Source organism: Aythya marila, assembly GCF_965140915.1.
Source record: "Aythya marila genome assembly, chromosome: 1".
Lineage (NCBI taxonomy): Eukaryota > Metazoa > Chordata > Aves > Anseriformes > Anatidae > Aythya > Aythya marila.
The window spans coordinates 141,936,495-141,952,038 of NC_139042.1; the positions used below are offsets into that span (position 1 = coordinate 141,936,495).

The 15,544-nt window shown below is 42.2% G+C and overlaps 1 protein-coding gene across 1 annotated transcript; it reads left to right on the forward strand.

Annotated features, from left to right (window-relative positions):
• Positions 1–515: 515 nt before the first annotated feature.
• Positions 516–11,676, forward strand: ATP6V1E1 (ATPase H+ transporting V1 subunit E1). The gene is made up of 9 exons (XM_082772966.1): positions 516–669; positions 3,568–3,633; positions 5,115–5,224; positions 5,714–5,780; positions 7,610–7,699; positions 8,938–9,006; positions 9,411–9,505; positions 10,386–10,473; positions 11,055–11,676. The coding sequence occupies exons 1-9, from the start codon at positions 637–639 to the stop codon at positions 11,115–11,117; spliced, it is 681 nt and encodes a 226-aa protein (XP_082629092.1). The 5' UTR covers positions 516–636; the 3' UTR covers positions 11,118–11,676.
• Positions 11,677–15,544: the final 3,868 nt, after the last annotated feature.

Genomic DNA, 15,544 nt, shown 5'->3' on the forward strand with positions numbered 1-15,544 from the left:
TGGCACCCGGCGGTGACTCGGGGGGAGGCGCTGCCCGTGGGGGCGGCGGGGGGCAGAGGCAGCGCTAACCCCGCGCCGCGCCTCGGGCACACACGAAAAGACGAATTTCGCCCCAAGATGCCAGCCCGAACCTGAGAAATAAAATAAAAAATCGTGAGATTTTGTAAATTGTGCTTCCCAGCTTCGTGCCGCGGGAAGTGACCTTGAGACACCGAAGGCTCCTTGTGATGAGCCTGAAGCATTGCAAAAAATAAAAAATAAACACGCACAAACAAAACCTTAGGGTTTTCGAAGCACGTTTTAATCCGTGTTTAATTTGATTTAATAAAGTAAATGCGTTTTTCCCGGAGGTATCTCGGTTTTTGACCGAAGCACGGTAATTATTTACCGGTCCCGCGGCCACCGCAAGATGGCGCCGCGGAGCCGCCGCGACATGGCAGCAAGCCCCGCCCCCTCCCTCCCCGTGACGCCGGCGGGCCGCGCGGCTCCCATTGGCCGGGCGGGGCGGAGTGGGCGGGGCGGGGCGGGGCGAGGCGGCGGTGGCAGCCGGGACCCGAACCGGATCCACTTCGCTTCGCTTCGTTTCGGCTCCGCATCCCGCACCTCGCGTCCCGCGTCCCGCGTCCCGCCGCCGCCATGGCGCTGAGCGATGCCGACGTCCAGAAGCAGGTGGGGAGCGGGGGGGGGATGGGGAGGGGGAAAGGGGCTCGGGCCCAGCGCTGGGCTGCGAGATGGGGGTGGGGGCAGAGCGTTGGGACGGGGGCAGAGGGTTTACACGGGGGGAGAGGGGGCGGCGGGGGAAACGGGTTTGGGGTTGGTGTTGGCGGGGCGGGCATCCAGGGGTAGGCTCACGGGTGCCCCCCACGCACCCGCCGTCCCCTCAGGTGCCGCCGCCGCGCGCCCCGCAGCCGGGCACCGTCCCTCAGCCGCGTGCCCCGGGCAGGGCGGCCCCTGCCGTGGGACCGTCCCCGGGCCGAGGGCGCGGCGCCCTTACTGACACCAGGCACGGGGCCCTGCGCGACGAGCAGCTCCCGGCCGGGTCCCGCTGCCGCAGACCGCACGGAGCCGGCCGGAGCTGGCCGGCGGGGCTCCGAGCAGCCCCGTGCCCTCCGCATCCGCAGCGCCTCGTGTCTCGTTCGCCAAACAGCCCCTTGGCAGCCAGGCGTCGCGTGGGAAGCGAGGTCCGCAGGTTGTCCTGCTGCAGGAGGAGGGCTGCGGCGTTGCGTCCCTTGCGTTTTGCTTGCGAAGCTTTGCTGCTTGAATTTTTCTATTCCCTCTCCCATGAAGGTTATAAAAGTAAAGGTGACCTGCTCAGGTCTTGCCCAGCTGCCGTGGGTGTGAGCTTCAAAGGTTAGTTCAGGATCTGTGGATACACTAAACACACGGTGCCAATAGTTTCACCCCTGCAGCTTGCCTGTAGGTTTGCACTGTTGAATGCTAGAGTGATCCTCTTGACTGGAAAAGGGCACGCTGCTGATGGCATCGCTGTTCCACACGTGCATAAACCCTGGTGTGAACCTACCAGCTGATCCTCTGAAACCTTAACCACTGACCATGGCGCTTTCAATAATTTTCACATTAAAAATCATCTCCACTCATCAATCTTGGATTTGCAGAATCGCAGAATTGTCTAGGTTGGAAGAGACCTCAAGATCATTGAGTCCAACCTCTGACCTAACACTAACAAGTCCTCCACTAAACCATATCGCAAAGTTCAACATCTAAACATCTTTTAAAGACCTTGCTTTACTTGCTTTCTTTCATCAACAGTGTTTAATCAATCGTTACATCTAATACCTTTAGGTCTGGAAGCCTCACTTAATATCTCTTTTCATTCCTATGAAGAACAAAAAGGGATTTCAGTACAACAAACTACAAAAGCAATAACAATGTTTGGTCTAAACAGACATGGCAAAACAGATGACATATCACCTTGCTTCCGTCTTACTCTGCTTTGTTATACAGAGGATATTTCTTGAACATCTGAAACTTTTTAAAGAACTCTTCCAACATTTGGAAAATAAACTGGAGGAAGTCGCTCAGTAATATAAGGGTTACTGTTGCTGTAGAAAGGTCCTTAGTTTCCTTCAACACCAGGGTATTTGGTGAAATTATTTACATGTTTTATCTGCCTCTTGTCCTTTCTGAAATGCAGATCTAAAGCTTGATATGATCAGCTGTCAGATCAGACAAGTGGGATAAGAAACTGACCTTGGAGGTAGACTCGTGCTTAGAAGTGTTGCAAACTGGAGTTAAAATAAAAATGGTTGACCTGATTTTGAGGATGTAGATACTGTCATTCACTTCTTCCGCTGTATGTGCCTAAAATCTTCCGCTTGTCTGTTCACTTCTGGTGTTTAGTTTATGCGGGCATGCATAATGCAGCGCATTGGCTCAGTTCTCAAATTGGCACCTTTCTTATCTCTTTAAAATGTCTCGTTTCAACATGAGATTATATGAATAGAATCTTTCATGCAATTGTTTTCAGACCAGATTTAAATGTGTCTTGTCATTAAGTGCGAGTAAAAAGGAGGGTTTCATGGTCCACTTGAGCGTGCAGTCCACTCCATCTGCGCTAGGAAATGGCAGTACAGTTAAAAGTTTCCATTTGGTTGGGCAGTGCTCTAGGTTTAAACCTAAACTTAACCCTGGTAACAGAACGGCATAAGATAAATAAGCAGAACTTGGTATAATTTGGTTCCCCGTCTTTGAGCTCTCGGGCCTGTGCTTTGTAGTGTTTTGAGATGCTTTCAAAAAGTTCCTTCAAGCTGAACTTGTTAGTGTGTACCCATCTCTAAAGCAGCATGTGATATACTTCTTGTGGTCTCAATCAACTGGTGCTGCTCTCTCTGTTTCCTTCCCCAGCTCCTCCAAACTAATACGCGACTACTTTGTAAAGTCACCTGAAGTTGATCCGTACAATGGCATTTTTTAATTAAACTCATTTTTCTCAAACCAAAGACCTTTCAAGTTTTTACAGCATGTATTACATTTTTCAAGAAAGATTTCTCAGATGTATAAACAAACTTCTGGTTGTACAGACTGGGCCAGAGCTGTCAGTAGCCCTTTGTTTTGCTTTGCCAGTTTCTGGTGTGGAGGGCCCAGGTTTGTGTAGATGACACATCTGACTTAGAGCAAGGGCTCAAGGTTCATCTATACTTCACATGAATGTTGTAACAAACAGACTACTTTAATTTTACTGTGTGAGGATTTTTTTTTCCTTTACTACTGGAGGAAACGTCCTGATTCAGTGAAAAATGCAAATACTTAGTTTCAGGCCTATATAAATGTAAAACTTTGTTTTATACTTTCATATCTACGTACATTTTTCTAGTGAACCATCACAGAAACTTATTTAACAACGTAACAATTTGGTTTTCTTGGAATCTGTGTTAAGCAGAGGTGACTCTGTGACCTGTATGCTCAATTTAATTCCTTCAAAAAAAATCACTGTGATAGAAATTAGTAAGTGGAATTGGAGGGGGCCTACTGTACGAATGGGGAATATGTTTCTACCCATCAATGTCCTTTCCAGCAGAAAATGGTTTCTTTTCTCTCTTATTACAGATCAAGCACATGATGGCTTTCATTGAGCAGGAAGCCAATGAAAAGGCTGAAGAAATAGATGCAAAGGTAAAAATGGAAGTTCAATGTCAGTAAGTGCAAAAGGAGAACTGCTTCTGACATCCTGGTTTAATAGCTGCAGTCTGAGCAGTCTTAGAACGCTTCTGTAAAGTACAATTTGCTTCCCATTCAGTTATTATGTAGCAAAAATGATACTACCAAATGTTTGCTAACTTCTGTGAAATCAGAACAAAACTACTGAGTTGGATCTGTTCTTTTGGCCAAGTTTTCTTAGTGGTTCTTAAACGTGAATTTATTCCTACCCAAGTTCACTCACTTTTTTTACACAACCAGGAGCACTGAATGGTAATGCAAATAGACTAAAGTAAGTGAAACACCTTTCCCTACCTCCTATGTATAATTCTAATTTTTGCTTGATTTCCATAGCATCTTAGGCAGAGGCATTAGTAAGAAGTTGAAGCAAGGGTGCTAATAATCTAGCACAAATGTTCATTCCTGCGCAAAAATGAAGAAGGTGAAAGTTAAACTGTCTGAATTGGGTTGGTGAAAGCTTGTTTTGTAAACACTTTCATAGCTGTACCTGAACCTGTGTGGCCACCTGCTGACTTGCTTCCAGGTGTGTTTTAGTAGGTGTCCTGGGGAGCTACACCATAAACTTATATGTAAGGCATGAGCTGAACTATTTGCAGAATTCCTCAATACGGCTAAGCCACAAGAGAATGAGTTTGATATTAACCTGGTGATAGAATATGGATGTTCAATGAAGTAGGAGTAATGGTGCCTTATGACCCTAACAATCTGCATTATATCAACACTAAAATATATGTTGAGTCCAGTACCAGCAAGATGGATTACTGTTAATAATTATCTCCCATAAATGATTTGATCGGTAAAACTGTTTAATAAGTTCTAAATCAGGTATTGCTGTTTATCTCCAAAGACAAGTCAGAAGTTGAGATTGGATATTCAGGTATAAACTTCCCATGTGTTTGTGGTTTCATATGCTAACACGCTCAGTTTTATAAAAATGTAGTAGCTATACTGCCAGTCTCCTTGTGTAAGAATTAAGAATTACTTGTAGTAAAGCACTTTGTGGGCACCGAGTGGGTTATTTTAGGTAGAACTTCTTGTAGACAGAAATGAGACTAATTCTGTCTGTTGAAAAAGAAAAAAAAACATGCCTGGAGCTCAGATAGAATGAATTGTATTTCCTGACAGCGCATAATATACCCGTTTGGTAATTGTATGCCTGAGGAATAAACACTGCAAGGAAACGTGTTAATCAGCAGAGACATACCAATGAAAAAAGCTGTATCTTAGCAAGGTTTGAGTTCGGAATTCAGCAGGACACATACTGAACTCCCTTTGACTTGCATATTGGTTGAAATGCTTTGTTGATGTGGAACCATAAATTGTATCGCCCTAGCTTATCTGTAAATGCGTTCTTAAAGCATGGCCGTTTCATTTGATTCTGTTTTTTTCAGCCTATGGAATCAGTTTCTGCTTCAGTTATTTAATTTTTACTGTAGGCAGAAGAAGAATTCAACATCGAGAAGGGTCGCCTTGTTCAGACACAGAGGCTGAAAATCATGGAGTATTATGAAAAGAAGGAGAAACAAATTGAACAGCAGAAAAAAATGTAAGTTACTTAGGTTAGATGGTTGGCTTCAGAGCCTGAGCTCTCATCTTATTATTAATTTAATGTAAAACCATTTTTCCCTTGCAAATGGGCAAATTGTAGCTAATGTATTGAGCTGTAATTGTGAGGTTCTAATTTTTCTGGGGAGTAATTATCCAGGGTGAGCTACAATAATATAACAGGTAGGAGGTGTGCTGAAAGAAACTTTGATTTTTCTTTATGTGGTTAATGTCTAAAATTCTACCCTGGTTTATTACCGTGGGAGAAATGATTGTGTTAGGTTCAGTTTTGGTGGGTCTAGTGCAGTATGGGGTTCTGCATTATAATCATTTGCATGGATTCAGAAACAGGTTCAAACAGATGAACAGGCTTTGTTATTAAACACGGTGGCATTGTTACCTTTAAATGTAAAATACACAGTTGAACACTGACAGAACTACAACATTTAAAGTCTGATGGACTGATTCAACTTTATCATGCAACTTGCAGTCAGATGTCCAACCTGATGAATCAGGCAAGACTGAAGGTCCTCAAGGCAAGGGATGACCTTATTGCAGTGAGTATCTCTGTAGTAAAGACACAGAGGTTCTGTTCCTACCATCTGTCGGGAAATGATCTTATCCATATTCTGAATGAAAATATGATTTGTGATTGAGTAATATTTGCTTCAACATACTTCAGATAGCTTTCCCAGCTAACCTGAAAAGTCATTAAAGATTTAATCTGGCTTTACTAATCTGCTTTAGCTTATTTTCAGTTTCTATTGCCTGTCTTCAGGAAATCCAGCTCTCTGCCAAGAGCATTGCACTTACTAGTTGTATCTATCACTTAGACAATAGCTTATTTCATTAAAGAACAGAAACCTCTTGCACAGTTTGTGGAACTTGAAGTTCTGTTTGCATGATGTAACATCTGTTCTTTAAAGCTGGTGTGGCTTAAGCAAGTAAGTTTAAAACACCACTCACTGTTGTTTTTCTGTCACCTTTAGTGCCCACTAGTATACGGAAAGGTTTGCTTCTTGTTTTAGTGGGTGACTGATCTCTGTGTGCATGTGTAGGGCGAGTGATCGTTTACCAGAGCAGGCTACATTTAGTCTTAGTTCAGCCTTATACCACGTGTAGTGTATTCTCATTTTGCTTATTATACAACTTGCAGGTTTCTTAGCACTGCTTTCCTTACCCTGTCTCAGAAACAGTCTGAGTGTTCTGTGTTCTAGCTAGATGGTGCTGTTGAGCTGTTGGAAAAACTGCAAGACCTGTAGAAACCAAGTATTAAAAAAAATGGTAATGTTGCTCGAGTCAAAGCTGCTATGAAAAAGGAGAGTTAGCAAAAGAAAATGGCCAGTTAATTGGTTCTTCAAACCTAGTTTCAAATTTTTAATTCTATTTACAGTGGGGAGAAAAGTGGGTGGCTAAAGAGCTAACTCTATTGTGATAGACTCTGCTGGGTAATCTCTTCCTCATTTATCAGCTGACTCAAACTCATGCTTCTGAGTAATGCATAGCACTCTTCCTTATTTTAAAACCTTTGAAGTCACATGCTGCTACCTCTTTCTTCCCTTATCAGATCTTTGGCCTCCTTTGTGAACAATAGAGAGGAGCACTTCCAGAAATGCTGTGTTACTCTAGAGTGGACAGTATAACTAGATTTGACCGCAATGTTGAATTGTGATAGTCTTACATTTTACTGTTGATTGTGTTAACATGCACTCTTCTCTTAAACTCCACGATACAGGACATTAAAGAAGGATTTATATCAGATTTTAAAATTCCTTTATTTGAAGTAATTATAATTATGGCTCAGTTCTAAGAGCTTTCTGAGTTTGTTCAAATTTCTTCTACATTCAGTCCCATCTGATGTTGATTTGCAGAATAAAGACATTCAGAAACAACTACTTCAAATCAAAAATAAGCTTTCAGTTTAGAGTTTCTGCTTGCGTTTACTTATGATTAAATTTATCAAACCTGAATGTTTGTTGATGTAAGGATAGGTTAGATTTCTTAACTTGACTACAAAGCTGAAAAGGTCAGTTATTTGGACAACTTCATTAGTTTACATTAGGCAACCATTTATAACATATTTAGTTTGTGTGAATTAATGTTGTAAATACCATCATTTTACTACTGAGGTCCCCCTTCTTCATGAAGAAAGAATTGTGGTCTGGATATATTGGGTTTGGATCAGGGCAGGGAGGAGGGAACTGTTTGGGAAGGATGTTGTGCCATGCACATAGATGAAGGTCTAGCTTGGATGAACACCAGCTGGAGTGTACGTTTACGTGTTGGCAGGGTGTGATTGCTATAATAGGAGTACAGAAAGTTGGTAGGCATGAAACCAAATGCCAAACAGATGGGCTCTGCTGATCTGATTTTCTTCTGAATGTAGGATTTGCTGAATGAGGCCAAGCTAAGACTTGCCAAGGTGGTGAAGGATACTGCCAGGTACCAAATGCTGCTGGATGGACTAGTTCTACAGGTAAATATTTAAATCGTACCAAATAGATGATTGCAGCTCTGTCCTCCCCTGCGTCTTTCTTCAAACATAACCAACTGTAGATGTTACAGTTCTATTGGAGTCTAGATCAAATGTTGCTGGATGATCTTTGAGCTTTAAACATCACTTCTGCTATGTCTTTTGATCTTAGATTCTGAGCAGATAAAGCTGCAGTTTATTTTGCGGTATCGAACCTAGTAGACCAAGCAGCTGGCTCCCATTATAAGCATGGTTGCAGATGCGCACACATACGTTGTAACATGCACGTTTAGGATGCACACTTTAAACTTCTGTCGTAATTAGTTGCAATGAGTCACTCAAATGCACCTTTGACTAAAGCTGTTCCTTCAAGCCCACAAGTCAGTAGTTACCACAAAGCTAGTCCTGGGTTTGACAGATTTACTATATTATGGTAAGCATTTGTGACACATACAAAGGCAAATTGAAGCTTTGCTTACCTAGAATACCACCCTCTAGCCCTGGAACTTCACTTCTGGAAATCTGCTAAGTGTTGGCTAGGGTCACTTCTGCAACCACCAGTGCCACCCTCTGGTATGAACGAGTCCTTTTGCAATAAACTCACAGAAACCAGCCACAAACTCTCCTGTCTGTAGTTTAATGACAGAGTGTTCTTAATAGTGTTCCCTTCCAGCTGGTGCTTCCAATTCAGTATTTTTGTTTCCTTGTCACACTTAGGGCTGCTGCTGCTGTATATCAAACAAACTTGTCTTGTTCGTGCAAGCTGGCTGCGTCTGTCTTGGCTCATTAGATTTGATCCACTGTAGTGCTCGCATGTTGCTACAGGAACTGCAGGGCTGGAATTATTAGAACAGGCACCTAAAACTGCAGCCTGTCTTCTCCACGAATGGGCAAGCAGGCAAGCTGACGCTCTCTTTGGACAGCAATGATCCTTACATACATGTGTACATTATCTGGGCAGCCCACTCCTATGACAAACGCGTTTAGTTGCACTTGCGTTCCAAACTTTAAGCTAACACAAAAACATGATCCGTAGTTGTAGACTTTCCCATATATCATTGCCATCCTCTCAGAATGTCTGCATGGGGTGCACTTGCAAGCAAAGAACTCATTAGAATGAGTAAACATTGTCAGGTTTTGTTTTTCAAATTGATCAGCTCATTTCCTTTGTTGGAGTTAAATAGTTCTAAGATGATTAAAATGTCAGTTTTCTGATACTGTAATGGTTATCTTTTGTGCAGGGATTCTACCAGCTGCTTGAGCCCAAAATCGTTGTTCGGTGCAGGAAACAGGATCTCCCTATGGTTAAGGTAAGACACCTAGAATTACGACAGTATCCTTGCTCATGAAGGCTGAGGCCTGATTGCAAATATTTGCTGCTCAGATCCCATCTGTGTGACAGGGAAACAACTAAAGCATGTTTTCAAGCTGCACTTCTGTTGCAGGTACAATGCAAGACAGCAAGTATGTGCGTCAAGTCAGGGATCATTTCCTTGCTTGGGTATTACCTAGGAAACTTTAGACATTGCTACAACATTAATAACAATTAGTTTTGGCTCAAAAGCAAAAAAAAAAAAAAAAAAAAAATTGCTTAATTAAAAATGAAACAAACCCCAATTCCTTCATTTTAATTACTGCAAATGAATGAGCAACCAAATCCAAGTGATGTGCTATTGCTTATCAATGTTAATTGGAGTTTTATCTTGTGTCCTAGGCTGCTATACAGAAGAGCATTCCAATCTACAAAAATGCCACAAAAAGGGATGTGGATATTCACATTGACCAAGACAACTTCCTGCCAGAGGAAATGTAAGCAAAATGGGAGTCCTTCATGCAGGGCGCCAACTTAAATTGCAAGCCACAGCTCTTACTAGGACAGTCTTGGAAAATTATGTATGTAATATCCCTGCAGTGTCTACTGCTGTTCTAGTGGAATTTGGCACTTCTTTCTCTTAATCAAGTACAGATTCTGTAGCTTCCTCCAGACAAGCACTCTCAGTCAAAACTGTCAGTAAAAGCTTTGTGCAACCTCCAGCCTGTTCCTCAGTAGTGAAGTATACAATAACAGCGTGTAGAAACTTAACTAACTGTTGTTTTTTTTAGAGAGGGAGAGTGCAAATGTAGCTCTGCTTTCTGTCTCAAGAGGAAGCAAACTGAGTCATAAGGAATCATGCACGGTGCTGCAGCATGATGACTTGATGGGGTTTGTGTCTGTTAGGTCTTGCAAGGCTTTATTTCCATACAGTATGATAAAGAACATGGAACTTAACTGTATATTTTGAAAGTCAGGGATCGTTTTTTTATGTATGAGCAAGCAAACAAAACTTCTAGCACTCTTTTTTTTTTTTTTACTTCCCAAAATCCAAAAGTGTTCTATTAATAATAAAAAACAGTCTGAAGCTGTTTTGAAGTGACAAATTTCATAGCACTGTTTGTATTTAGATCATGCTAATGAGTATCCTTGTAGGTAGCTGTGGTACCCAGTGACTGAAGATGCCTTACAACACTACTTCGCTGCATCACTTTGTGCTTACTCTCATTAAGGCATGATCAAATGTATTTATTTAACAGATGAACAGCTACACCTCTGGCTTTTCTATAAGAACTCATTTGGGGTAATGTCTGCCAAATTATAGCTTTGAGATGTATCATAGCTGTCATGACTTTTATTTTTACTTTTCCTTTCTAGTGCTGGAGGTGTTGAAATTTACAACAGTGATGGTAAAATTAAGGTTTCTAACACTCTGGAAAGTCGGCTGGACCTTGTAGCTCAGCAGGTGAGTTTTTCTCACAACCAAGGTGAGCAAGATATAATTAGCTAGTTTTGTCTTGTAATTAAATCCTAGTGTTTCCAGTGCACAGTAACAGTTGCAACAGTGTGTGGGATCAGACTTTCAATACGGATGACAAGAAGTTATTTTTTACTGGAAAGAAACAAATTACCTACTGCTTGCGCTTCTCTAGAACAAACATGGCTTTTCCCAAAAATGATGCCTTTTGGACTAAGCATAAAGCTCTAGAAGTTATGGTACCAAAAGACACTTATGACTATGCTGCAGTCAAGATGTTGAAATACTGAGTTTAATTTCTGAAGTTTGCTTGAGTACTAGAAACGTTGGCTGAAACCTTGTATTCTAGCTGAAATTACTAGCTCTTGCATCTCTTCCTCATGATGCAGTATAAGTAAGTAGTCCTTTAATTTGTAGACTAGCAGGCAATACGTGGTCAGAGAAAGGCTTCAGAAAACACAAAATAATTGACTTCTCAATTTTGAAGACTAGTCTAGCTATCAAACTGCCTGCAACAAGGAATGCTCAGCAGTAGCATTGCGTGTAACTGATGTACTCTTTCTCAACAGATGATGCCAGAAATCAGAGTGGCTCTCTTTGGTGCTAATGCCAACAGGAAGTTTTTGGACTAAGCCTCTGTAAGAGAAGGTGGGATCTGTTCCACTGCCATACTGAAGGGATGCAAAAGCATCTGCTTATTCGAAATAATCTTGAAATGTAACTTTACTGTGTCACCCAATATCTCTTCTTCAATGGAATAATTTTGCCTACCTGCTGTGCTTAGCCTCTCCACTTGTGGTTAGAATGTATAGCTTAAAGGATGTGAAGACATGTATTCAACCAAAAGTGACACTAGAAAATGGAGGCATTTGGGCTCTTTGCTTTCCTTGCACTGTTGTGGCCCTGTAAAGACCAGTGGTCCATTTAGGGTCACTCTCTTTGCTTCGGCCTCACCTCTTTCAAGTTGTCCAATCTGTGGTGTAAATTGCTGCGCTGCCCAAGGGAAATCCCTTTTCAGTTAAGGTCTTCAGTGTTACAGAGGGCATGCATTCCTTCCCAGGGTTAGTAGTTTGATTCATGTTACTTGATTGGGCAATTTTCTGTTCTGTATATGTGATTTAAACAAACAAACAAAAAAGCCTGAGCCTGTAAAACTTTATTTATTAAAATAAAAATGTGTGTGTGTATGGAGTTCCTTGTAGTTTCTCTCCGGAGGATTGGCAACAGCCTTTGAAAAGTGGGCTTGTGTGTATAAGGACTTACTACATGTGAGTTCTCTGTAATAACTATTCTGTGAAGCTAGAATTCAAGCTTGTGGAGTCTGTAAAGCTAATTGCTTGAGTAGTGTTGGACTGGAGGCAAGCCTTTTGCATAAGACTCTACTATGAGCTCCAGTCTTCCTAAAAATGAATCAGTAGTTTTGCAATGTGATCCCTCAATAGTCTTTCACAACAGAAATGCAACTGCACTGTTTATATACAACTGCACTATTTACACACAACGATCTATTTCCAGTTAAAGTTTGTTGATTCTCTGAAAAAAATCCAAACCATACTCCTATAGTAAGTATGACTGAGGACTCGAGGAACAGCAGCTGACTGTCACAACTATTCTCTTAATTGTTAACCTTTAGTACCTTACCTTTAATACCTTAAAGTTTAACTAACACAACTGTCTTCACTGCCTAACCTGTTAGGATTTATTAACGCTTGTCGTTTGCTCCTGCAGTGATGACTAGTGTTGTCTCCACCTCCTCTGGTGTAGGACAGAAAAATTCTCTAGGTGACTTTCCACACAACAAGCCTCTGTCAGAGTACCTGGCTCTTCACCTAGTGTTCAGTTCTGAGATTTGCTGCATGGAAATAAGGAACTGCACAAAAAAATTACTGCTTGAATGTGTTGCAGTCATCTTCTCTAAATACAGCAGTGATGTAAGGATTCTACATTGTGCCATGAAGAATACTTGCCAGGTTGCAGCAACGCTGCATTATGCAGTGTTTTTAACCTGAGGCCCTTTCCTCTTAAGCTGAGGTGCATGCTCTTGTGTAAAGTATGTTAAAGACTCTCAATGCTACATGAACCTTATACTGACTCTTCAAAATGGTGATTTGACTGCTGTGAAAATCCTGAATCCTAACTTAATTTCTTTGTGAAAGAAATGCTTTCACTTTTCTCTTACAAAACAAGAATCATTAACAAGTTGTGTTTTTTTGGTTTGGTTTGGTTTTGTTTGTTTTGTTTTACTTCTTGTTTATTTTGTACTGCTCCTCACTTTTGTGTTTAGTTCTTGTTTTCCACATAGATGGTTGTGGTACTCATTCTTTCAGTGCTGTGCCTTCTGTTGCATGGTTCTACGAGTAGGCAGTGAGTATGTAAGACTAGAGGCATACTCCTACTAGATACTCGGATAACCATTACAGCTTTCATCTTTGCATGTCAGTGATCAAGCTCTCTGACTGAGTACTGGGCTGTGGTTTTGTCACACCTGTAGTGGAGGAAAAGCCTTCATGCATGTGTGCTTTGCTCTTTTGTTTATTGGTTCATGTAGTACTGTTCAGAACAGATTTGTTTCAGTCCTTTCTAATGGATTCATCCCCCTCACCAATTGGCTGTCTATCAGTGCTTAGAAAATGCACTTGAACTTATCCGGGTCCTTATTTTATCCACAGCTAGAGCTAGAAAGAAATTCTCTAAATGTTGCAGTAGAGTGCAGTGTATGGAAATAAAATATTGGGCTAGACAAGAGGAGGTTATTACTTTCTGGCAGGTGATGTGTACTGTAAAGATTTGTGCCAATACTCAATGAAAAGACTTAAAACAGTCCACAAGATCATCTCTGAAGAAGTGAATGGGCCACATTTGGCCATCATGGCTGGAAAGTAGCTTTAATGTTGTCCTGGTGCTATTGCTTCCCCTGGAAAACTGATACAGGCAGTAGTGTAACGCATGTAGATGAAGTCACAGGCAGAACAAGCTAAAGGTCAGCACACACAAGAGACAGATGGCTCTGTTTGTTGTACGCTATTCCACAGTTATGGGCAATGTTGAAATGGGATCTTCAGGTAGGTTTTATTCAGGAAAAAAATATGTATTAGCAATTATCAAGACTTTCTCTGATACCAATAACCTAAACGTGCTTGGCAGTGACAATAAGGGATTCTTTACACAGGGTCTGGTGGTCTACTTCTTTCATGAAGGAGTAAGGCCTACACCAATCTCCATCTCGCATGTTTTTGAAAAGGAGAATAACAACTCACTGTCTGACTGTGGAGCTCACGGTGTGAGATAGTGGAGTTTTTATTTAGTGTGCTCTCCTCTGTTCATTTCTCATCTCCTTTTTGTATTGTCCTATGCAGATGAGGAAAAAAACCTGGTCATACTTGCATATGAACATTAGCAACAGTAAGTATGTTTTCAGTTTGGGGGAGCGTGTTGTTTGTTACTTAATCATGCAGGCAGCAGCGATTCAAAGCAGGTCCTTAAGAAATGGACTGAACACCTCATGTGTATTGCATCTGAAGTCTGAGGCTAGTGGTTCAGTGCCCACCACCCACGTGAACTGAAGCACTTACTGAGTTTGTTAGCAGAACTGCATGCACTCAGCTTTAGCCATGTCAGCTATGACAACAACTTCTGTCTGCGACAGCAAATCCCTGCAAGTGTGTTACAAGAAAGCACTGACTGCCTTTAATCTTGAGATAACGCCATGTGAGAATTCAATTACAAAAAAAGTGGTGTCTGCATTACCAAGAACATCTTTATCCTTCATCTTGAGCAATAGGTGCGGTAATTAAATTATAGCACCTTAGAGAAAAGGGGGAATATCCAACCAGGCTTACCTAGCATAGTTTGCAATCCTGTTGGGTCTTCGTCCAAGCCTCTCTTCAGTGTTTGGATGCAGGTTTTTAGAAAAAAAAAAAAGTGAAACAAAAGCTGCATTTCAGGTGGATTTCAGAGCTCCTGCTAGAGTGTCCCTGCAGCACTATTTTAATATTTGAACTGTGCTACTGATTTAAGCAAATTAGGACGTACAATTTTTGTTGTTGGTGGTGATTTACCAGCTGACCTTGGTCAAATCAATGAGAATATTGATCTTTATCCATCTGTGTATAAGCATGCAAAGCAATCCAGTTGTGTACAGTAAACAAGCCGCGTCAGCACATTAAGAGACTGGGCAAATACAGGGAATGAAGGAGGAGTTAAATCAGAGCATAGGTAAAAGAATAACTAGTGATGGGAGAAGCAAGCACTGCAAATCCATGGAGAGTGCAGAGCTGGCTCTGTCTAGTGTTGGAAAAGGAGTTAGGGAAGCAGGTAATGCTGCACGTGTTCTGCACAGCTGGCAATGGAAAATTTAAGAGCAGGTTAGATGCTAAGTGATCAGCAGAGGACTTAAAATGTTACTGCACATCTGAGTCACCACCCTTTTTTAGTATTTAGTTTTCACACTGAGAGATATCAATGTTAATCAGCGAGAGAGATGCTGGGTGAATGGTCCCTGGAGGTGTGCACAAGTGTCAAGGTGAGAGAAAGACTGGAAGAAAACAACCAGAAAGTATCTGAGGACGGAGGCCTCGGTGCCTTTATTAAGGCAGTAGAGGTGATAGAGATACAGCTTTTGGAAGGAAGCTCTGAGCTGGCTGTCCAGGTGAGTGCTGCCCTCCAGAAAACGGACGGTGAAAGGGAAGGCATGCTGTAGGGAGGCTGAGTGGCCAGCACCCTTTGGAGAGGCCATCACAGAGGAAAGCACGCACTTGTTTTTTGTAACAAGCCTTGTCGAAAAGCTGACATTGAGAATCCAGCTTTTGGGTGAGTCCTGCAGTGACAGCCTGGCTGCGGCCCTTGGGGTGCTCGCTGTCCCCAGGGGTCGCACATCTCCGTGAGCTGCCAGACGGGCTGGCAGAAGGGTGCCCTATGCCCCTGCCCTGGGCTGGGAATACACATCCCTGCAGGGAAATAGCTGGGTGTTGGGTGAGGCTTTACACAGACCAGTAGTGCAAGCAGTACGGTGAGGCTGGAGCATCTCTGTGGTCCCAGAGTCTGCTCCTAAAGCAGTCTG